Raw genomic sequence first — 24,421 nt, 5'->3', positions numbered from 1 at the left:
AGGATTTGCAGTTTCAGCTGCTGATAAGTTATGTACTTTGGCCCTGAGGCAATGAGATGCAACAACCCTTTTTGCTGCCTTTACAAGTGTTGTCATTTTGTCACCAAGATATCTCACGGTGGATTATAAAGCATTTGATAGTGACAGCAGTTTTCTCATGATAATAACTGCATATTAAGATAAAGACCCATCTATCTATCTGTCTATCTATCTGCATCAGATTTACTTCCATTCTAGTCAAAGTCTGACCTATTCAGAAATGGTTAAAAATCATACATGGTCATATAGAATACAGAACATATTTAGAAAATGCAGATGAGCATTTTTGTTTGGGATGTTTTATACACAGGTCCTTTGAGACTGTGCAGTCCACATGAAAGTAAACCAAGCCTTTTTGTTTTGGGAAGATAAGGAACTAATAAATAGTCATTTTCAAACAGACTTTTTTTTGTCTCCCTCTAGACAACAGCTTTGAGTTTTTACGGAGTGTAGAACTGACCACATACTGTGTGTGTGTGTGTGTGTGTGTGTGTGTGTGTGTGTGTGTGTGTGTGTGTGTGTGTGTGTGTGTGTGTGTGTCTTCCCTGCAGTTGTCAACCAGGGGTTTTGAGCTCACAGTGATGTTGTTGTACAGATTGAAGAAGCTGCTCCAAATCTGTCAGAGCAGTGTGCTTTTTGTTTTTTAGAGAGTAGTTTTGACAGTGTGTAGCACTGGATCAATGAGCTGAAATTTCTTCTGTCTTTGGGACTGCAGAAGACAGGTGCACTAAGATTCAGCATTTGACCAATTACTGTGTGGCTGGTCATGTTCTCACTGTAAAGCACAGGTGGATCAGCTGAATAAACTTGATACAAACACAAAATCAAATACAAAGACAAAATACGGAATACAGTACATCTCTGATTTTTACTTAGCAATTGACAGATTTGAAATGTTTTTTCAGTTGCACCAGCATTTCTGACAATCTCTGGAACGTGTTTACTTGTTTTAGGTATTTGTGCATTATTGGCATCTAGCCAATCTATTAATAGATTCACAATTGGATAGTTTGACTCATCACCATGAGACCTGGCACATACTAGCCCTCAGTAGGATGAATTTAATGGCAATACCCACTGCTATGTAATTAACTATACTTCTTGGCAGTGGGATTAGACCCAGAGAGGAAGACTTGGGTCTTTTAGGATTTTTTAACCACCTGTGCACTTCTTCTCTTCCCCTCTATAAAAAGCAATCTGCAGTCAAAGCCAGGATTAATTGCAGCAAAGAACATCCCCAGTCGTCTCCAGGGCGCCCTCCAGCATATTTTGTTTGCTTTGGATCCAGCCTTTGTTTTTCCCATCGGGAGACAGGGTGGGGAGCATCTGCTTGCATGGACCATCTGCCTTGGGACCCAGTCCAGTGGAGAAGGAGAGGGAGGAGGGGGAAGAAAGAAGGGATGATGGGGCTATGGAAGAGAGAGGGAGGTGGAGTGAGAGAGTGAGTGATGTATAAAGAGCGGAGGAGGAGTGATTGTAATATGGAAGGGGAGAGAGTCACAACAGGCTGCGTGGAACGAGGGACAAGGCAGTGAAGTGAAGTGCCGCCGCTGTAGCTATAGCCGTAGGCAGGGGGGAACAGAAGGCACTTGTTTATGATTGCTGAGGGCCAAAAAGGAGAAGTGGACTGTCTTTCATGTTTATATTTCCACCCTCAGGCTTGTTTACGCCACAAATTCACTCCATTGGACTTCCTTGGATGGAGTGCCAAGCAGTCAGTGCCAACTGGGTGGCAAACCTTGGCCCTCAGATTGCAAATGTCACTGTCTTTGATTGTGCCAAGGTCATTTTAGGGACAGACCACAAGCCCTGGTACTGAATTGAATAACATATTTCATCATCATCAACTAATATAGCTTGCCTCAGTATCCAGGCTTTTAAATGACTCGAGCGGTATTTTGCCACAAAGAACCTTCGAGGAACCCTTTAATCTTCAGCAACACACCCACTGCTTTTCCTGCAGCAGAGATCTGCAGTCTGACCAAACTGTCCAGGGGCAGGTGAATAACACATTCAGAGGATGAAATTCCTCATAACTTTTAATATTCCTAATTAACTTTCCATTGGCTTTCTTTAAGTCTTAACAGATAATGGAATGTTCTTTCATATCACTTTTGCAGCAAAGGAGTTTCAGTGAATTAAAGCTGTGGTAGGCAAATTTTATAAATTGATTTTTTGCTTGAGTTGAGCAAAAGTAAGTCCCTTAATGGGAGGACGCTTTTTGAGTATGCTAATATGTCAACATCACAGCAATATTAATAGCGCCATTGTTCAGCTGTTTGCTTTTTAAAGTAAAATTTGAGCCGCAAGCAGCAGACACATGAGGCAAACTGAAACTGGAGGGTGTCACCACACGCTTGTTGATTACTCACATGGACAACGCTGTCTCCTGACACCAGGGTGAGCAGCTGTAATGAATGGTGACATCAGCACTCAACAATTTCCTGTTTAAATATTTTTATATGAATTATTAGTCACTGGACCTCTACCTTGTGTGCAGGTGTGGTTTACGCATGGATCTAGAGCAGAGGAAAAGCCATATAAATCGAAGTTAGAGCTGTGAAAGTTGAGTCAGTCAGGTGTGCATGAAGGAAGTAGCAGCAGCCAAGGTGGGTCAAAGAGAGCCGGGGGAGGAATGAGCCATGTTGGCATGTGTTTTTCAGTGAACTTTAGTTTGTTTTTGTTTTTTTGTTTTTTTTTATTGTTTCATCTCACACCTGGTTTAGACTATCCTACAGCAACTTTAGTCACAGTTAGTCACAGTAAGTGACAAACATTTTTCACCTTATTAACTAATTTTAGATGCCCATTTAATAGGCTAAACTTTCATTTTCTTGTATTTTTCTCAGGAGAGTTTTTTCCCTCTCCAGTGTATCGTTAATAGGGACCTGATGCTGAGCAGTACCGCCCTTTTGCCCCTTCCACTGAAGGAAAATGCCTTTCTCTACTTGACCAGTATCCCATTGATTTATGCTTTTAAGGCTCCCTCCCCGCGTTATATCTCACACCATCATCCTATTTCAGTAGAGAATTTGTTAAACTATGGAAGGATGCTCTCAAAATGCTGTTTCACTGACTTCAAGCTCAGAGTTAGGCTACTTCATATGGAGATTAACGTAACCTCGATTGGCCTATCAGGAAGACTTGTATATGTTTCAAAAGACCAGACTGGACAGAGTGGAAGGAACAATAGCAAAAAACAACACTTGGATTTTTTTTTTCAACCCAAAGAACAAAATGTGCATCCATTTTTAAATGAAGTAAGCAAATGTTTAGCGCACAGTTAAAGCAGAGTGTGGCATGTTAAAAATCGGATGGTTGATCTGTGGTTTGGATCTGTGTTGCCTTTTACAGTGCTATAAAGTTCCACTGCAGACTGCTGCCAAGACTATCGCTTATTTATTTGTTTGTTTATTTATTTATTCGGCTGTTTGTTTGGCTGGCTAGTTGTTCATTATTAATTTTACCAGTTGTTCCGTATTAAGTGGCATTGATGGTAGCTGCAGTGTTGGCTGCTGGATAGAGTGACTCTCCAATAAGCAGACAGTTGCAGGTTTTTTCCAACAGCAGCCTGTGTGCTTTCAAAGTGTCCTTGAGTAAGACGCTGAATCTCTGCCAGCTCACTATTTCAAAGTGGCTGCAGGTAAGAGAGTCGGTTAAAAAACTGAAATTTAAAATGTAGCGGAAGAGGAAGGTAAAGTCTTGCTGCTTTTTGGTTTCTAACAGTATGTGGCTTTGCTTTGTGAAATGCATTAGATGCATAACACAAGACTGTGGGAAGCAAATGCTATGCAGATGTTGTGTTACGCTCGCACTGTGTGCTCTACGTTTTATGAGATCTCAGCAATGGAGAAAAAATAGTTTAGCGTTTTATAAAGGCTTTGCTGTCAAACCTTGATTATTCATCTTTTTTTATTGCACAGTATCCTTATCATTATACTGACATACACACACACCCTCCCACTTGATGCCATACTCATTTCCCCTAAGATTTCATTTTCTGTGTTAAGGCTATTTTAATTTGTTTTATTTTCCATTTCATTTTACGGATCCTGTTCTGCTGTTTTCCATGGTGTTATATTTGTTTATCAAGGTGGTAATTTTGTTGCATTTAGATTTTGTTTCTCCCTTCTTTGTTATCTGTTCATTTTTCACTTTTTAGGAAACATTTCAGACCTAAGATGTCAGAACAAATCCCTTTGGGCTTTAACTTACACCTGCACAAATTAGTTAGTTAGTTAGGCCTATGTATGAGTCATTTTTGTTTTATCACTTTACCTCCATTATCACTGTGTAAACATAAACAAATGGAAACTGAAAGGAGCATATCATATGCTGGTGTGTTCAGCTCCAGCTTATGACTTTTTTCATATTCTCAGCTGTTCACCGTTATTCTCCAATGTAAACTAAACTAAAAGAGAGAGACAAAAATGCTGAAGCTGTCATTGAAGATTCAGCAGAATGCATTATATGACGAATCCTACAAAGGACTCCTAGATGAATTGGTGTCAGTGCTGAACATCTTACAGGCCATATGTGGAGGCAGGTCTGATCAGGACACTGGAAGCATGGCCAACTGGAGGGGCCGTCTGTCTTTCTTCTGGTTCCAGCGGGAGGGTTTGGGGGGCACAAAAGCCTCTCTAGCTCTACATTTCAGTCCCTCCAAAAGTCTGTGTCCTCAAGAGTCCCCAGCTTTCCAGACTTTCCAGTCAAAATCACCACACAAAGTATAACAGCCTCAAGCAGATGGGAACGGTTGTTATACAAGACCACATTGCCGTCTGCATCATACTTATTAGGCTAAAACTGGAAGAATAACACCATTTTTTTTTTTTTTTTTTTTTTTTTGGATGATGATAAATGTCAGCTGGCTTATCTACAGTGACTTATTAAATTGTTTTGGTCTTATGTCATCTGGCTTTCAACCTGTAATATCTCTGAAATAGTTTGCCTGTGTGGTAGTGGCGTCCATGCAGTATGCAAGGCTGACACCAAGTGGTTGCCTTGAGGAAATGATCTTTCCTTAGGGGAAATGACAAGTTGTTCACACACTATTCAAACACAGGATTAGCAATAGATACACTGGATAAATGCCTCAGCCCTGCTTATGGTATTAATGGCCTATTTCTATATTGTTATATAGGGAAAGCAGAACTTTGACATTATTTGGAAAGGGCAACTTCAATTGGAAAACTGTTTGATTCTGGTAAATAATATGAATATGCCTGACTAGTTAAAATGGAGCAATAATTTCAGGAGACATGGTTCCTCTTTGGATCATCTGGCCGAAAATATATTATGAAGATTGCCTGTTTTTAGGTTTCTTTGTAATATACATCAGTAAAAGGTTTCATCTTGTAACAGTATAACAGTATTTATACTTAGACCAGGCATAAACAGCAAGAAACTTTAATTCCAGGCTGTCAGTCTTAGTTAATTATGGTGTTTTTGTGGCAAAAGATTGCCCTTTGTTTTATGAGCTGAAAGAGAGAATCCCCTGGAGAAAATGAAAGTGACCTTACAATATAAAACTGCAGATAGGCTATATTCTTTTGTATGCTCCGCTGCCACAATGACACGCATCCTTACACAGAAGGTGCCCTAAATCCCTCTAGGTGCTTGTGTAGTCACCAGCACAGTGTCTCTGTACATGCTGACCGATAAAGAGTCACTGTTATCTTCAGATGGCAGGCACCGTGGCTGAATAATTTATGGAGGCATTCCAACACATTGACTCAGAAAACGACACACACCCACAGAGGGCACGGCAATGGGAAAATCTTCTGTGTGCACTGGATGTGTGTGTGTGAGTGTGTGGGTTTATGTCTCTGTATGGTCTGCCTGTACACTTTCTTCCCGGTGCATGTATGTTTGGATTTCTCCTTTTTTTTTTTTTTTTTTTTTTTTTTTTTGTCCCCGATGTGTTTTTTTTCTCCCCTGTCTAAACTTGGCTGTTACTGGGGCCATAATACCACACTCCATTTAACAGGTGGAAGTGGCAGCAAGTGAAAGAGACTGGGCAAATATAAACTGATGGACTGTCCCCACTATTCATTTTCATTATGCTGAGTTGCCCTCTCCCAAGAGCATTGTCAATTACCCATTAAAAAGTGCTGAACTCCTGTTCATGCAATAATTAATACTGGTGCATGATTAAAGCATGATGATGAAAAATGTTATGATTGACACATAATTGTATTGGCAAGGTTGTGAGTTGGATTCTGCAGCATGTTTTTCATTATCTTGTGTTAACCTTTCAGTTAGCCTTAATAACAGACAACGCTGTTGGTATTTTAATTTGAGTAAACCAGCGGCGTTCTGCTCAGGCTGCTTTTATCCCAAATTCTCAGATACTGTCAGAAAACTAGGAAGTGAGGCTTCTTTTTTTTGACATTGACCTTGACTTTCTTGCTTCTTGTGCAGTATATTCTTACTGCTATCACATTACACAGTGAAGGCTGAAGTGGTCGTTGTATTGATTTCAGGTCAGGGTAAGAAAATTATAAGTGAACATCCACTGTTTCCGTAAGGTATAGCATTATGAAGCTCTCATCTTTCAAATGCAAGAAGGAAATGGAGATGCTGGACATCTTGACATGAGCTGGGTGTGCTATTGATTTTTATTTATTTATTTATCTATTTGTTTCTTCATCTATTTATTTTTTCATTTATTTTAATGTGGTGCTTAAAGTTTGACTTGACTTATATAAGCCTACATCACATGGTTGTTTAGAGCCGAGTTCATGATAAGGTTAAAAATGGTTCACAGCAGTTTATTTAATCTGGAAGACTATCTCCCTCCTGCATTCTGTTAATTTTAGCCACTACTTTGGAGGACAAGGTCATGGCGGGTGTGTGAGTGGTTGGGAATCTGTGCGTGTGTGTATGTGTGTGTAAGGGAGAGAGAGAGACTAATATAACACACGACTGCAAACCCGATGCATCTTGTCTGGCCTTGCTGTGACTCCCCACTGATCTGCTAACACTAAACCGCAGGGTTTCTGACCACCATGACATTGGAGCGGGACAAGATGGCAGACAAACTAGCTTCTCATTTCAACTTATCACACTACAGAATATGTTCAGGTTCACGGCCTGACATTGCAACATTTTTTTTTTTACAAAAAAGGTGGTTCTGCAGTTGCTTTTTGATTGCATGTAAACTTTAACTGTGCGGTTCAGATGAGGCCATAATTTCTTAAAGTTGAGATATGCTGAGGTGTAATGTTTACTGTCTGTCCTGATGTTGTCACAGGGAAAAATAAAACTTTCGCTGCACCACAGTTTTGCCTCACTTTACTCTTAATTTCAAGTAATACAGTGTTTTAGGACTGGTTCTCATCACAATCATCACACTCCATAAAAGTCATTCAATTTAGGTCTACATAAATGTTTTCTTTTCCAAAAGATTTAACTTAATCTGTTTAGTGTTGGCTAAGGTATATGAGGCTCTTCCTATAGACTTAACACCACACTTGAGTAATAAAGGCAATTAGAGACTGCAGCTCCAGGAATGTAGCAGAGAACATTGAAGAAATGAAAAAAGCGGATTTCATGTCATGTTGCTGATGCTGCTGGGCAGCAACCTCCTTGACTGTGGGTAATGGCCTCTTTAATGGGCTATTGCATTATCCTTGCAATGCTTTATGGAAATGTGGGACTGGGTTCAAATGAGCCTGTTGTCTTGAATGTGTGTCTTCCATCATTTTATACTGAGACAGCGGGGTTGTTGATATTCCTTTAGCTCCTCTAAACCGCCCTCACCAGTGAGACAAGAGGGCTTGAGTCAAGATTTCCCTTAAAGGAACAGAGACTCCAAAATAATTGGAAGTTTTGCCTCTTAAATTACAATGGCTTATTGACTAAAACGCTAAAGTACCCTCTATTTAAAAAGACCATTTACTTGTATCTGGGAAATCACTGATGCTGATGTTGTATATCACCCGTCCGTCTTCCAAAATGGTCTGACGGGATGAAATCTGATTGTGTGTACAGAGAAAGATAGTTCAGTGTCATTCTTGATATTGTTCAATTGCAGGCTGGTTTGCAAGTATTTAAGCATGTGTTCTGCAACTTTGAATGGACACAGCTGACTTTATAAATAATGCACAAGTACATCTTGAGAAAATGATCTCATGATCAAGTTGAAGATGGAACCCAAGTACATTTTTATAAATGAGTTGGGGACACGCACTACTCAGAAACTGCCCATGGTGAAATGGAAATGACACGATAATGCTGTGAATTATTCAAAAGCCAAGTGAAGTGTTTTGTTTATGTGTGTGGCTTCAGGCTGTAGCAGTGTTGGGATGGTTGTTAATATGTGTATGATGAAATAATGCATGCAAGCTTAGGTTGCTGTCAACAGCCTTATTATGTTTTATGCAATGCAGCTCTTCTTCACACACACACACACACACACACACACACACACACACACACACAGTGTAACAACCTTCCAAAACCAAAGAAGTGGTAATGTCATTCATTTGTAACCCAAGACAAAAAAGGTGAGAGGTGTTGATTGATTTTAGAATACGTTACAGCAAATGGCTTTTAACCGAATCAATGGGTGTCTGTAGTTAAGGAGCAAGGAAGATTTAAGTGTACAAGGCATTCACACGTACCACAGTATTTCACTCAAACCAGCATCATTATAGGATCTGTACATGCACACTCAGCACATTTTATTTTTTCCCCCATCCACTAAGTTTTAGTTTTTTTTTTAACTGTCCCGCTTAAGTGATTTCAACATAGTGTTAAAAAACAATTCTCTGCTTTGAGTTTTGCGCTGCAGGAAACAAGAATAACAGTAACCCAAACCTGGCTGCCAGAGTTGTTGTCCTATAATGGGAAAGTCACAGATTTGATTCCTTGGACAGCTGTCAGTACCCATGTATCACGTTCAAGTGTCCTTGAGCGAGAAACTGAACTCTTTGTCTACTCGCTCATTGTAAGTGACTCAGGGGAGGAAGATCAGTTCAATGCATGAAATGTAAATGTCACCTCAAAACTCACTTGACACTCACAACACACTAGAATGGAAGACTTTGAGTCCTTGGGATTTTGCCCGGGCTGTAGTACATGAGTCGGCCCTTGATTTTTAGTCTAGTTTGTAGACAAATATTCTGATGCATTGCACAGCTTTTAATCTGAAATAACATGCATTAGATAAGATAAAGCCCTTGAAGCATGAGATTTATTTTTCTCCATAGCTTGAGCACCAGTCGTCTAGCTTTCTTCCTCTAGACCGCTTTTCTAACATCTTGGACTCATCTTTACCTTTTATCTTTTTTTTTTTTAACATTATTTTTTGGCATTCCTGTTTTATTTGACGGTGACAGTAGGAGCCTTTTACCTATTACTCATATTGGCCTCTGTCTTGGCCACAAGGAGATAGTGATTGATGTTTTCCTGCCTGTCTGAAATATTTCGAAGATATTTTTTCGCCACCTGGTCCACCTTTGTTTTAATTTCTCCCCAATATTGTAAATTATTTATTCTCTCTGTATAGTATGTAATTGTCCTGAAGCTTTATTGCAATGATTAGGTAACATCCCCTACATAAATGAATCAGAAATTGCGGTGTGTAGTGCAGAGTGCCTGTCTGTAACAGGTAAATGTATGTCCTCTAATACTCAAGAAACTTGTTTTTAAATTTGGAAAGACATGTACATTGCCTGTTTTGGTCTAGAATAGAACATCATCTGTTCTGGTCCGACTCTGTCAACTTGTGCTTGAAATTTTGCCGTATATTTCAGGTGTTGGATGTTTACTGAAAGATAACGACACCTACCGAGACACCCTCCTTTGTCCAAAGTTGTGTGAAGCCGCTCGAAAGATACATGTGTTTTTATGTGAAGCTGCACCTACTGCCATACCCCACTTTGGCCAACCAGTGTGAAAATTAATCAGTTCTTCCACGTGCCATAACCAAAATTTCCACAAAGTTTCATGCAAATTCGTCCATAACTTTTTTGTATTCCAACATTTGTTCAACCTTTGAGCACAGTCTCTTCTACAGTCTCTGTTTACTGTTTTACAGTTTGAGGTTTTCACATCAGACCTGATATGTATATGTTGGAGAGGCAGGAAAGAGATAAAACATTAGATATGATAAACGCAACATGCAATTCCTGGAACATAATTTCTCCTATTAAAATTGCGTTAATTCACAATACATTAACACAAAATTGACTGGTGTGGATTGACTGCATTTACTTTTCATGTAATATTTCAGTCTTGCTCTGTCTATGGGCAGACAGCAACAAAGCAGAGTCTGACATTCTTGAAAGAGGAAGCATGGAACTCAGTTCTTGTTGGTCTTTTTGACCTTTGTAAAATAAAAGAGCAAAGGCAGTGCCTGAATCCATCTTGATTTAAGTAGCCTTTAACTACAGCGTGAACAGGCCTGATGACTACAGCACAAGCTGGAGTGAAGAACTCCAGTCTGATGTCTTGTTGGAGGATTGTTCCTGCTTCTTTTCCTCAGTGTCAGCCAGGCAGGTGGTCAGGCCCTCCTGCACTGCAATGATGGCAGCAACTTCAGCAGGTGGGGTTGGAGGATCCAGAGCTAAATTAACATCAGTCTTTTTCTGGGCATGTTCTTCTCTCTGACCATGTCCTGGATAGAGAGAGCCTTTGCGTCCCTGATGGAGCAGGAGAAGATGACCTGATGCTCGATAAATGTCAAAGAGGAGGAGAGCTTGTCCAGAACCGCCTTTGTGATCCCCACAGCTGCAGTTCAGGTGTGATGGAGGAGAGGCTATGTGAATGGACCCAGGAGCCCTGCAGCTTTTTGGGCATGGCTACCATCACCTCCTCCTGGGGGGCGAGGAGCCATGCAAAGACGCTCAGTTTCACCAAATGTGAGATTGATACGATTGTTGGTGAGATTGAGATATTTTCTTTGGAGATTTTGCACCAACTAGATGTAGAACGGAAATCAATGAGTGAGTGTGCAACGTGAGAGCTACAGAGGGAGGAAAGCTGAGGAGAGCTGGGAGCTAATCAAGTCGTAACCCATCGGCTATCATCTGATGATGATTTAGCCTGTAGGGGCAACAGCCAATTTTTTGAGGCTCCCAGTGTAGAAGCTTCGCACTTCTGTTTGTTTGTGCATTTCCGATTCTTTTATTACTGGAGTTGAACATTCCTCTGCACAATACACAAACACTGACACTGTTTGTGGGTGTTTCAGTTCCATTATTGTGCTGTGACACACAGCTGTTACACATGGCAAGATCTTTTTATAATGCATGTGTGTCTTAACCTTATTTTAAAGGCTTCATAACATTTAAGGGATGCAATGGCAATCAAATTGTCATTTTGTAAATATTTTGTGAAAGCAACAACAGTCATCTCCACAATTTCGTCACAATATTGATATTGATGTATTCAGTAAAAATATCATGACATTTGATTTTGTCCATATCACCCAGCCCTACTCTCATTTCTGTTCACCCCACACTCATGTCTATTGCAGATACTTCTAAGCCATCATCAGTAGTGTTTTCTTAATTAGTGGACTGTATAATATGTGACACAGCCATACATGCACAGTGAAATGGGCTGTTATGGCAGAACATTTAGTTTGAAGTATGTATGCATATGCAACTGAACCAATTCTGGAATTGGCATGGACTCTACTAAGCTGGTCTGAAGTGCATCATCGGCTTCATGAACATAAATTATTCAATATTTTGAGCACAAAGATACTCCGTTAAATTCCCTCAGGTTGTGCGCATTCCATGGGGCATGTTCACCTGTGCACGCACTCACCCATATTCCCATATAACACATAGTGTACTGTCACTGTGAGACCAATCAGCTCACTCAGTTCAGGTATCAGGCGTATGTCTCAGCCTGCTGGGACAGGATGGCATGATTCCCAGCTCTCTCTGTCCAGAACCCCCCTTTGTCCTCACAGGTACATCATATGCCTTGCTCATCTCCGGGGAAGTAATTAGATTTACCATTGTGGTCTCCCACTCAAGTGCAACCATCGATCACCACACAGTAATTAATGTCATGTACTTTTAAAATGTTAACCAAGCCTATTTTGCAGAAGACCAGGGACAAATCATTTGCATGTGATATATATATTTATGATACATTTGTGCTGTGTTAGGTGCCATAATTTAGAACAAAGAGTTTTGCTATGAGCCTGTACTCACTAATTCAATGCACAGCCAGCATGCTCCAAGGAAGATGAGCACAGCGGTGATAAATTCAGGGCTGTGCTGCGGTATGCATCCCCCTTTAGTGAAGAGCTGTAAGACAGGTTTATATCAATTATGAAAGGGAAGCTGTTATAGTTTTGTAAGTGAGCATCTACACTTTAGTTAGACTGATGTGCCACCACAGTTTGCTGCTGACGTTATTAGCACTGACATGAGTCACTCTTGATCCAGTTAATGACAGCATAACACTTCATTGTTCCCTGTGAGCATCAGATAAAGAACAGTGCTCCTAGAGATGTTAGGATTTAGTGTCTTGCTCTGAGACACTTTGGAAGCGTGAATATGTGTCTGATGTGTGTCTTGAAGCCAATTTAAGTATCATATTTCTACTTTCTTTCACCAGGATACCTGCTATTGTTCCGGTGCCTGGGAAGGGTGCGAATTAGGGGCTGAACAGTCAGTCGAAATATTATAGAAGTTGCAGTATGGCCAAGTGCAATATCCCAATCACAGGAGCTACAATATTTTGACAAATGGAAAATGTAAGAAAATATGTTTGTTTGCTGCAGACTCCAGCAAAATTCACACCATCAGCATTTTAAGAGTTTTTTTTTCTCAGGGAAAATAAAAATGATGATGCAAAAATCATCATTTCCACTGAAATCATGAATCATACTGCCATATCTGTCAAAATAATGGTGATGATTTTTTACCATACTGTTCTGTCCAACTGTGAATGATATGATAATAAAAACAGCTGCTATTTCTTACCTACTTGTTTTAGCACAGTTGTGGATTTTGTAAAGGGGAAAGAGACGCCACTAAGTTTGAGAGTAAATTGTTGGGGAGATTGAGCGTGTGTGTGTGTGTGTGTGTGTAAATGGCAGCTTAAAGCAGAAGGTAGAGCTCGTTGAGGCTGACCATATAGAGTTGATGCAGAGCCATCAGCATATACGGTATATATAGCATAGTTATACATATCTCTGTTTCCTCTCTATACATGTAGGCTACATACACAAATGTACACCTTTCCAAAGTGAAGCCAAAATGAGTTTCTGCCAGAAATTTCAACAGACACACACTCTCTCTCTTTTCCTGCTCCCTAGAGCGGACATTGCTCTCCTCTTCCTCCTCCTCCCTCCCCCTTTCACACTCTGTTGATCAGCTCAGGAATAGAGAAAGTGCTTGTGTGAAACCTGAGGTTCACTCGCAGACCGAGGACCCAGAGAGAGCACACATCGTGTCTTAGCCTGCAAGGTAAGACGATGCCTAGAGAGACAATTGATAGGAATTTTTGCCTCCACACTGTACTGTACCTTCATTCCAATCAAGTTAGCAGTGGGATGAAAGCTATAAATAGTTGCAGTGTTAAAAGCAAGTCCAAATGCAGCCAGTCTGGGCAGGTGTGTAATGTGTGATCTGTTGATTACTGAAACTTCTGCTCTTGAAACAGGACCTTCAGGGGGATTGTAATCATAGTACAAGCCAAGGTAGGATATCTCGAGTACATGTTTTATTCAGGAGCATCATGGAATCCTGTTTGTTGTAGGATGATTATTAGGGGACAAGCAGAAAGACACCTCTTTTGGAAACCAATTAGTGCAGTATAGACTGCGGAGAAACATTTTCAGGCCATTTTCAGTTTGTATTAACATTTCAAATGGATTGTTTGGCTCATTTTTACTTTTGCTGTCTCTGTCGTTAGAATAATTTGCCAACTTGATACACAGACAGTGATATATATTTGAATAAAGCAAGTGTTGCTTGGTTCCAAAAGGGCATGTTGAAATGTCTTGCATTTCATTAGGGCCATACATGGCTGTGGGCGAAACAACATTACAAATTAGCATATGGACATGAGATCATCGCCTGAACTGTGTAACAGCTTATTTTGCATTCTGCAGTGGCTGTAGCTGTTTGATTGTGTTTAAATATTTACCAGATGTTATGACCGGGCCTTAATTTTAATTACGGGGCTAATAATAATAACCTAATTGCCCTGTCATTTTGTATAATCATAATTACTACGCCCTCACGGCTACGCACTTTTTTGGTGTTTAGGCTTCAAACTTGGAGGCAGCTCTGCACCAGTCACCTAAATAATAATTATGCCTGGCCCTGCACAGAAATTAATTTGAATACATTCTTGGAAATAATGGCACACTGTATTTCACAGTAGTTGGGTGCCAGCCATGTCTACACCGTCGAAGAGGACCCAGTGGAGGGAGGACCTGCAGCATTTACGTAAAGAGCACGGCTTCTCCAAGAAAGTCCTTCTCAACTGCTGCCTGGTGCGGCGCATCATCACCTGGGCCTCCCCAAACCCCAAAGGTACCCTTTTAAAGCTACCTTGCTCCACAGTACTGCAGAGGTTTGCAACATGTGCATCAGTTTTGATTAAGTTAAATTTCCTCTGAGTACCAGGGCGACGCTTGAACGATTTAGTGCAATCCAAGTCAATTTGGATAAACTCCTACAAGAGTATTGTGTTGAGACCCCTAACAAGCGTGTTTTGTCAGGTAAATAAATCAAATTGTTTTAGCTAGTGATTATCTCATCTTGTGACCTTTTTGAAAAGCTTCAGTTTGAGAAAGTTCTCAGGGGAATATCTTGCATCTTGACATTTAGTGTAGTAGAAACACTAATGTGAAAAAACGGTTGTAGTCTAGCGAGTGTGGAAACACAATTGATCCTCATTGCTTTGTGTTAGGGAATTATTAGTTTTGAAGCTCTTATCATACCGTCACACTCTATGAAGCAAAAGAAGGATCAGCAATCTTTACAGGGCTGCATGTAATCCATTTTTTTCATTTTTCGCCTAGCTGTTGAATTCAAGAAAGTTACAGCCTAAATGTGAAAATAGTAAACTGTGAATGTAATACTGTGACCTATTAATAATTAATCAACTTTGTTGCAGAGGATAAAGATTAAATTCCTCAACCAGTGCATCGGTGCCTGGTGGTTTTTTCCACTGTATCCCCACTTCCACATGGCTATTGAATCAATGTAATCAGCATATAATCATTTGTATGATTTATGTGATTATGTGCTGTAAAGATTTAATGATAAGTCAGCATTTTAGAAAAGAACTTAAAAAACACAAAACTTGAAGTTTTCTTGTTTTTTTTGTTTTTTTGTTTTTTGCTAATTTGACTTTTGTTGACCAAGTTTATTGCATTAAAAAGGCTGGTACTGCAGTGTCACTCAAAACATTATGATGCAGCACACACACACTTCAGATTTTTCTATTTGGTTTTATGAATGCACACTCTGTAAGCTATACCGCTGAAGGAAATTTTGCCTGACTTTGGACTCGAAGGCAATGGAATTGAAGCACTGGAGTCAAGGAAGTGTACGATCCAAGAGCCACTCAGGCTGTCAAGACCATTTAAGAAGTATTAATACAGTATTGATCAGTCATGCTTTCGCCTCATAGGAACAGTGGGATTGATGATTTTTATGGGTTGAAAAATGATGAGAACTCATCGCACCATAAGTCACGGCCGACAGGTCTAGTAAATTAATTCACACTGGTCCTGAAGCATTATTGATTACTGCAAGGGTTTTATATTTACATTGGTCATATAGCCTTATGAAACAATTTATTGCAGCAAAGGTTCCTTGCCATGAGAACGGGAAATTATGATCAGTAAATGCAATTAGGTGCTTGAAGGAAAACAATTACTTGTCATTGGCTAAGGCAATTACGTCACGTTTAAATTCATTACAGAGTGATTTAACCCACCTTTTCTGGTTTAGCAGATGATGGAAATGTGCTGATGCAGGATTTTCTTTTTCTTTGGTGTTAACAGTTTTAAAAACTCAACTCAAATGTGAATTTTAAAAATTTGCAGGGCATAAGAAAGTCCGTTTTGGTGTTAACATGCATGAACCATCGGCATGAGCTCAAACTTTGAAGACATGAATTGAACTGATAGCCAGACTTGATCTTTCCTCAAGGCAGTGCTTCTTAATTGGACATTTTGCTGTCTTGCATAGTGATATCTGCTTATAATTTGCCTAGAGGCAGAGTTAATGAGAGATAAGCTCTTACAGTTTTTGCTCTGCCTTTGCGTGTCATGTCAAAATGCTACTCGGCCCCATAGTAAAACGTGATAAATGAAGATTAGCTTGGATTTCGGTTTGTTTCTCATCTGTTTTCATCGTTTCTGGTGATCAGTTACAGGTGCTTGGCTTTCATGATGGTCCTCTATTTTAGCTCTGCAATATGCCACACATAACTTTAAGCTCTTAGGTATTTTTTTGACAGGTGCTGTTCCATAATGATGTGGCTTGTCCGTCCTTATGAAAAGTGGCTCATGCTTGAGGATGATTTATGAGGCTATTAGACCATCACAAATGTCACTCCAGGGAGTCATAAATCGCATTTGCAGTCAAGATGTTTCTGCAAAGGGAAAAACAACAGCAGACTGATAACAAAACCAATGTGCATATCATGCATACCCAATGTGGAATTATGCACATTCTCTTTCTTGGAGATAGCTTTTCTCATTTTGCTTTGGAAAGAATATTAGATTGGTGTCAATGGGGCAGGTGCAATTTCTAGATGTCTTCATCAGTGGAGTTTCATTTTTGGTTTGAACTGTGGCTTAGCCATTGCCCATTCTCTCTCTCTCTCTCTCTCTCTCTCTCTCTCTCTCTCTCTCTCTCTCTCTCTGTGTGTGTGTGTGTCTGTGTGTGTGTGTGTGTGTATGTGTGTGTGTGTGTGTGTGTCTGTGTGTGTGTGTGTGTGTGTGTGTGTGTGCCTGCACTGTTATTTGAATCCCTCCGCCTAATAACATTGGAGCTGAGGGCCGCAGCTGGACCCACACAAGGACCCAGGTGTTTCTGTCAGCCATCTCACTTTTGAATACATTTTTGGACCTTTATTTAGACTTTCATTTCTTTTTATTGCTCTTTTTTCATTGTAAAGATGCTGCTGTCATCCCACCACGGCTTAGTTTTTGGCTCTAGGTAGCTGATACATGAATTATTTAGAGCAGCACTGCAGCAGGCGTATGTTTTCCCTAATGAAAAAATTAGGTGTCTATTGCTAAACTAACTTGACAGCTAATGCAGTGTTCTTGCATGTTGATTGCAGCTGGATATGTAATATTTACTTTGCTCCTGTCTCTTCTCTGTGTTACTCAGAGTAACACAAGATTAAAAATTCAACTAGTGTTCTTGATTTATTGTTCATTATCTCAGCATATGCTTTGTCCTTGGTCTTGAGTATCACTGGATTGTGGCTCAAGCTAATATTATCACCCCCTTGTGTCACTGCCCAGACTGTCCTCACAGTATGCAGATGATCACAGTACAAACTTGCCAGGTGGCAATGATCCCCTCAGGATGTCGGAGCAGTCTCCAGAAAATGAGCTTGTACACTAAAGCAGGTGTTTCTGGAAATACACAAACCCCATGATGTGTCCTCAGGACATTCGTGTGTTTTCAGACAGCTTTGTGCAAATCACTGTTGTCTCTCTGACTCACACAAATGGGTCAGTTGTTTTATCCACTGGGTGAAGTAACAAATTGTTGTATTGAACCTGATAATTTTAGCCCTAGTTTTACAGGCAAAGTTGGTAAGTTCACATTCAAGAAATAGGGCAGTCAGTATACCTCAGTCTAGGATTTAGGTCTAAGTCATAAATGTAGTTTTTGCCTTATATGGGGACCAGAGCAATGCCTATTTGTTGCTTACTGTTATGTGTATCATACATACAATAAACACAGGCTTGGTGTATTTATCAGATTGAATTGTTGGTAAATAGTGTGTAGGCACATCAACACTATCTGAGTGGGTATTTTAATCACGGATGGCTCGGAAACTGTAGGAAGAATCATACATTTCGTCACAGTAGACTCCTCATGGTGTATGTCCCAATCTTTGAGCATTGATGTACCACGTGTTTCCCACCAGGAGAGGGCAGCAAGCTACAAACTGATTGAGACGGTCCACTCTTTGCTGCCTTGAAAGCAGTTTCAGTGTATGGGTTGGATACATACTGAATGCACATACTGAATTGGCAGATCTTATCGCTTGTGTTAACTTGATGAAATCATTTTCTGTTATAAACTTTGCTCATTTGTTGGGTATGGTAGATGCATATGGTTTGCAACAGCAGTGTGTGAAAAACAATATTAAGGCTAGACAATGATGTTTGTTTGTAAAGATAACAAATTGCAGTGGATTACAGTGCAGCAGCAGGCTACAGACATTCAGCTGCCTTCATCAGACTTTATTTAGACTGTAATATATGTAATCTGCCTCATAGTAACACTCAGAGATTGTAATGGCTCCAGAGCAGATGATATTGCTGTGTACTGCCCCCATGCTGTCATATATTTTCTGAATGTCTGCACTGCAGTAGTCTTTTCCAGCAGTTCCCCATCCACTCAGCGTAGATAGACTGCGTCTGCTCGCTGATGGTGGCACAGCACGAGATTAAAATACGATTACTGTGAAATATGAATATGGATGCGAGGCTGACACACTGTGTATTATTGCACACCCAAGACATAAAGTAGAGTGTGTCAGTATTCATCAGAAGTGAATACCACTCAAGTGAGATTTCTAGCTCTGGTAACTTGTGCCATTTTTCACTCTCGATGCAGAGAGTTTTAATTATATGGAGTGGAGTTAACGTATATCTGCCAAGGCTAAGACATGATAGAGAGCTGTTTGATTACTATGCTGCGATGTCGTTTTAGCCAGTAAAATGTGTGAAAATCAAAGTAAAGATAGTGTTGAGTTGGCTGTGCTGTCAAAGCAAAGTAATTCACTTAAACGAATCTAAATATTGCTGTTGAATGAAAACAACATATGCAGTCCAAGTAAATGTCTGTCGAATGTCATACCAGTGTCATGTAAATGCAGTTTGCCAGGGCCCTGTTCTTCAAACTGCAGGGATAGAAATACGCAGGAAAACAGTGCACAATGAATTGGATTGAACTGGATTTACTGTGGGTCTTTCTGATTTTTCAATTTAAATTCATTAATCTTCTACCATTTTTTTGTCTTGTAAAACACTTATCTTGTTCACAAGGCAATTCTCCAGAATGGTTTTAGATGATCTAGTGATAAATTTAACTTGTGAGCTTTTTTCACTTCCCCCTGCTAATTCCCAGTGCATCTCCTCCACTGATTTGAATTTAATTGCCGAGAGTCCGCTCACAGTGTGACACCACACCCAGAGGTTTGACACCGCGATGAGGAGCACTGCGAAAAAAGACCCCTTAACCTTGAGAATTAATGTCCGCCACCGTAGCGCTCTATTTGGGGAACATGTTAAAAATCAACACAATAAGCAAATAAGAGGCTTCTGCCTATTTATATTGTGATGGATTGAGTAATGTAAGAGTATGCATCCTGAATTAGACAGTTCTCAAATGTGGGATTGACCTGTGCAAATTAGCCATGTTGTTAATGGCTGACTGCCCTGAATGAGAAATCCTCTGTACCAGTGGTGGGGTTTGTGTATACCCTCTTTTAGCCTCAGCCCATATGTCTGCTTTCAGACCATGTGCGTTTAGTTTTTTATCCATTTTCCCACATGGTCAAGAGTGCAGGCCTCTGTAGAGCCCTTGTGGCAATGGGAAAAGGAAATGATGGATTAGGTGGAAAGTTGAGGTAGCATGCAGCCTCTGCATTAGGAGGAGAGGTGAAGAAGACGGATTGCCCAGGGAATGCTGGCTGCGATGCAGACGGTCCTGCCATTGTCATCCTCTTGATTCATATATTGTGAAGTGGTTGCTGGATACTGGGGAATGGGATCCAGCAGTGATACCTATCCCTGACATTAATCTCATTCACGACGGGAGAAGTAGTGACAGGGAGAGAGGAAATACTACATGGTGTTTACACCTAATGAGCTCAGAGATGAAGATGCCATATTTGCTGGAATGCTGTGACCAGCTTGCATGCGTAAAATATAACATCTTTGCATAGATCTTTGCATATGACTTGCAAAACATTGATTTACCGAATATGTGAGGCTTATTCAAATTTTTAAAAATTAAATTTCTGATTATGAATTTGTGAACACTGAAAAATAAAAATGGGAATGAGTTATTGAAAATTTGGAGATGAGTTGAATTAAGACGCAAACAATTTCAGATACATAATTTCAATGAAGAAAAAATTCTGTGCTAAATTCAGCAGCTTTTAAATTTCCAAATCTAATCTAATCGGCTGTCTAATCTTGGTTGATAATGACAATGCCAATGGCAGGTAAACTGAGAAAATTATCAGACAGAAATATTTGTTACCAGCCATAAACTGCATTGTGCAATATTTACATGCTGTGCTTTTGAGCTTCATATTTTAGGCATGATCTCGGGGCTCCTGTGTCGTTCAGATGGCATCTGTCACAAGAACGCCGACCTCTGTGACTTTTGTCTTTGTCTTCATGTTTTGTTTTTGATGCCTTAACAATGGAAATGTATTGCCACATCTCTACTAGCATAACCACCCAAAATCCTGCATTTGGCTAGTAAATGGTGTTAATTTTGGACTCTGATTACAGTGCAGCTGTATTAGACTTACTACTCTCTCTAAACCTCTCTGTAAACAGCTGAAATGCCGGACAGCTTGAACCACACATGATTTGTGAAGCACTTTCCATTCTGTCACACAACAGTGAGTCCGCTGTTGTCATTCCCAGACTCGGCTACAACCTGTGCCCTGTGTTGATAAACATGGATTAGCAACTAATAGCCAAGGATTATCTTAAGAATAGGCGACCCCCGTGAACCATCTTGTCAGCAAAACACCTTAAAGTAGACTGTTGACAGACAATAAGGCTCAGACTGCGTCTTGCCATTTGATACAGATAACTGAGACACCCGGTCAGCTCAACATGTGACCGTGAAGTGGTCATGCCTGTAACCGGCCCGGCTCCTCTGTCCATTCTATACGAGCGGCTCATTCTATACATCATTAAAGCTGCATTTGCCGTGTGAGTGTTTTTCCACCGACTTGTCAGCAATGTTTGTCTCTGAGGAGCAGCAGCATGTGACGCTTGTAATGATCACTTCACCCGTGTTGAAGTATATCGGTGATCTACACCAAGGTAGCCATTTTATTGATTTTTAGAAACATGTTAAGGAATACTAACCGGCTTTGTGGAGGGCCATTGTGGAGATGTAAAGACTCTAGTTCAATAAAGTAAATGGGCATAAAAAGTATGGAAAATGTTGCAGCAAATAGGTAGTTTTGGAAATAAAATACCTGTATCTCCACATTCACTGTCACAGTCAGGGTGTGTTTGTATTATTGTTAAACAACAACTAAATGCTAAGACCTGTTAACGCTCATGATCTTATACCAATGACTAGGTACAAGATCAGTGCTGATTCTGATAAACAAAAAAAGCTACTAGAGTAAATGTTTTTAGCAAAATGTCCAAATAAACAGAAGAGAATACTTAAAATGAAAAACACATGAGAGATACTGTCAAACAATATTGAAAAGTCTTTTGTAAAATTAGATCTAGATCATATCAGAGAGGGAAGACATAGACTCACCATTAGTGATGTTAGACATCACTAATTCCAATGCAGTAGAGCTATTCTGCAATATGTCATAGACCCTTAATGCCGATTGAAATTGAGGGAACAGGGAAGGAAAACAATTTCCTAAAAGGCGGCATAATGGTGTCCTGTATTTTTTGATAACTTGCTGCCGTCAATCATCTCATCAACTATTTCTGCATTGCTTTCATTCAGGTAATAAAACCCAGTTTTTCTTTAACCTTGTCACCCTCCTTTCGTCAGATGCCCTCCTTTCTCCTCTTGTCCGCCGGTGATACAGTAGTACGCCGGTAACCTACTTCAGTCCAGTGTTTGTATTCTAGCAGTGGCCTGGACGCTCTATAAATAGGCCCCGCTGATTGATACGGGGTACAGTGAAACCTCGTAAGCCTTTCTCTGCTGCCGGGCAGAAATGACTTTCATGCGTCTGTGTCACTCGGCTTTTACACACCTGTCCCTGTCACGGTCTAATTTATCTCCCCCGCCTGTGTGTCAAGCAGCATCCCAACAGCAGGCAGAGGTTTACCACCATGCCTGAAAGACCAAACAAGTTCATTCACCCGCCCCCAGGAAAGGCTGCTAAATAAGTGCATGATGTATTTAATGTTGAACATTTAAAGTATAAGCATCTCAGGCCTACTGTAATTTTGGCATTTTAATATTTGTTAATGCTTTGAACATTTACAAAGCCATCATCTATGACATCTATTTATAAATAATTTATTCATAAATAATTGCATGTTTGCTGCTGCTGCTGCATATGTGCTACTACTTAACTCAAAAGCGATTCCGGATGCCAGATAGGTCTTTCCGATTTTTTTCAGACTGTTTCGATTTTTTTCTGCTGAATCTGGTCAGTCTGTTCTTGCGTGAAATGGTAGAAAACTAGCAACAGCCAATATAGAAGTTTAGATGGAGCAGGATGAAAAATGCTGTGCTTGGTTGAATCCAATTATTCTTATAATGACGTCAGTTCAAAATACATTTGTAATGTAAACTTAAGGCTAACAGTGTAAGAGAGTACAATTTTATATTTATAACACGTATCAAAATCTTGGTTACAAAGTGCTAGTCAACAAGTTAAAAAATAAAGCATTTCTCAATAACACAAGAAAATTGCCTAGTTCTGTTTTGTGATGAAACTGCACTGTAATTGTAACTTCTACACAATAAATCAAGACACCATTGAAAACCTAGTTTGTAATTGATTTAACAGTGAACTGATCTGCATGAAAACATTCTCGAGTGACAGAATCGGGTAATGTGTGATCCCTCATCTTCATGTGTGACCCCCGTCATTGTCTTGTCACCTGTTGTGAACGGCATCCGACCAGACTTCAGACATTTAGTTTGAACTGTTCTAGTCGGGTGGGAATAGAGAAGTTTAGTCTGTTCCAGGCAATTAAATTCTGATCATCACTTTGACTCTGATGTTGTAAAGGTTTTTCAACTGAGAAACCTTCGTCATATCAAGCTCCCGTATGGGGTATTCATGACAAATCCGACACAAGGTGTAAACAGTGTCCCAGATGGCTTCGTGGACCTGTCACTATGGGAGGTGGCAGGATAAGCCCTGCTGGGACCAGCTCAGTAAAGCTGCAGTGCATTTATCAGCAGATTGCTCCCACATGACAGCCGTGCAAGACTTTCAAACTGCTGGTTGATGGGCGCTCAGACCGTATCCCGGGATTTGAATATGCAAAAATATGTCCATCACATCATTGGTGGTCATGCTTTGATGTGGTTGTTTGATGAGGGTTGCAGGCAGTTTATGATTTTGGACTGGTTTGGATAGTTTCACTTTATTAAATGTAATATACTGGTAATATGGTGACATCTGTATACGCTCTGAAAGAAGGTAGACATATGGTATATATTTAATTCTGCTGGTTTTTAAGCTACGCTAACACTTTTTCTTAATGGACATTTGATAGCGTGGTAAAATCTCTCAAGTGGTGTTTGCCTTTCATTGCTAATGCTGTTCTCAGCTCATTTCAAAACCTTTTCCCTCAGTCCGCCACTTTTCAGACTCACAAAACTGAGCACATAAAAATTCAACTAGATACTTTTTGACATATGGAAGTTTGATACTGATGTTTTTTCAGTTCTCATCAGAACTGTGCATGAAAAAAGGACATTAATTATTCAGATCAAGTGAGTTAGCATGATTAACAAGCAACAAGAAATTCAGTAATGCAAATCTGTGAATGCCGTTACAGCCTTTACCAAAGTAACTGAGGGTAAGAGTCTCATAGGGTTTGAGTACTCTTCAGTTTTTATCTCATTTCAAGCTTCCAGCTGAGGGCATCTCTGTGGTGGGTAGATATTCGATGGCTGCAGCTCAGCTCTAAATGAGATTATGATTTTAAAACAGGGCCAATCAAGTCCATGCTTATTAAGATATTAACGTTCTGAAGGCCAGAACATTGATTCAGACTGTGCAAAATGCCATCAGGATCATCAGTCGGGCCAACTTCCAGACCACATACATAGAGTATATGGTCTCAATTCAGTTATGGCACAGTATGTTCAAATGAAATGAAACTGATAAGAAATTAAGATGACAGCTTACGGAGTGACTTCTTGTCACTGGATAGAGTTCATTTCTAACCTTTGCTTAAGCTCCAGTTACACTACCGTCTCTTGACTGTGTGATATTTAAGAAC

At 40.1% G+C, this 24,421-nt stretch overlaps 1 protein-coding gene across 3 annotated transcripts in view; it reads left to right on the top strand.

Moving 5' to 3' along the window:
- Positions 1 to 24,421, top strand: part of kcnip4a (potassium voltage-gated channel interacting protein 4a) — a 145,353-nt gene that overhangs the window by 3,206 nt on the left and 117,726 nt on the right. The window contains exon 2 of one of the 3 annotated variants that reach the window (XM_030076570.1): positions 14,398 to 14,552. The exons of the other annotated variants lie outside the window; for them this stretch is intronic. Within the exon in view, the coding sequence (XP_029932430.1) occupies positions 14,414 to 14,552 (139 nt within the window). The 5' untranslated portion in view covers positions 14,398 to 14,413. The remainder of the gene's footprint in view (positions 1 to 14,397; positions 14,553 to 24,421) is intronic. 3 annotated transcript variants of the gene reach the window in all.

This window comes from Myripristis murdjan, chromosome 18, assembly GCF_902150065.1.
Source record: "Myripristis murdjan chromosome 18, fMyrMur1.1, whole genome shotgun sequence".
NCBI lineage: Eukaryota > Metazoa > Chordata > Actinopteri > Holocentriformes > Holocentridae > Myripristis > Myripristis murdjan.
The sequence above is the reverse complement of the archived record's forward strand: the minus strand, read 5'-3'. Positions and strand labels throughout refer to the sequence as shown.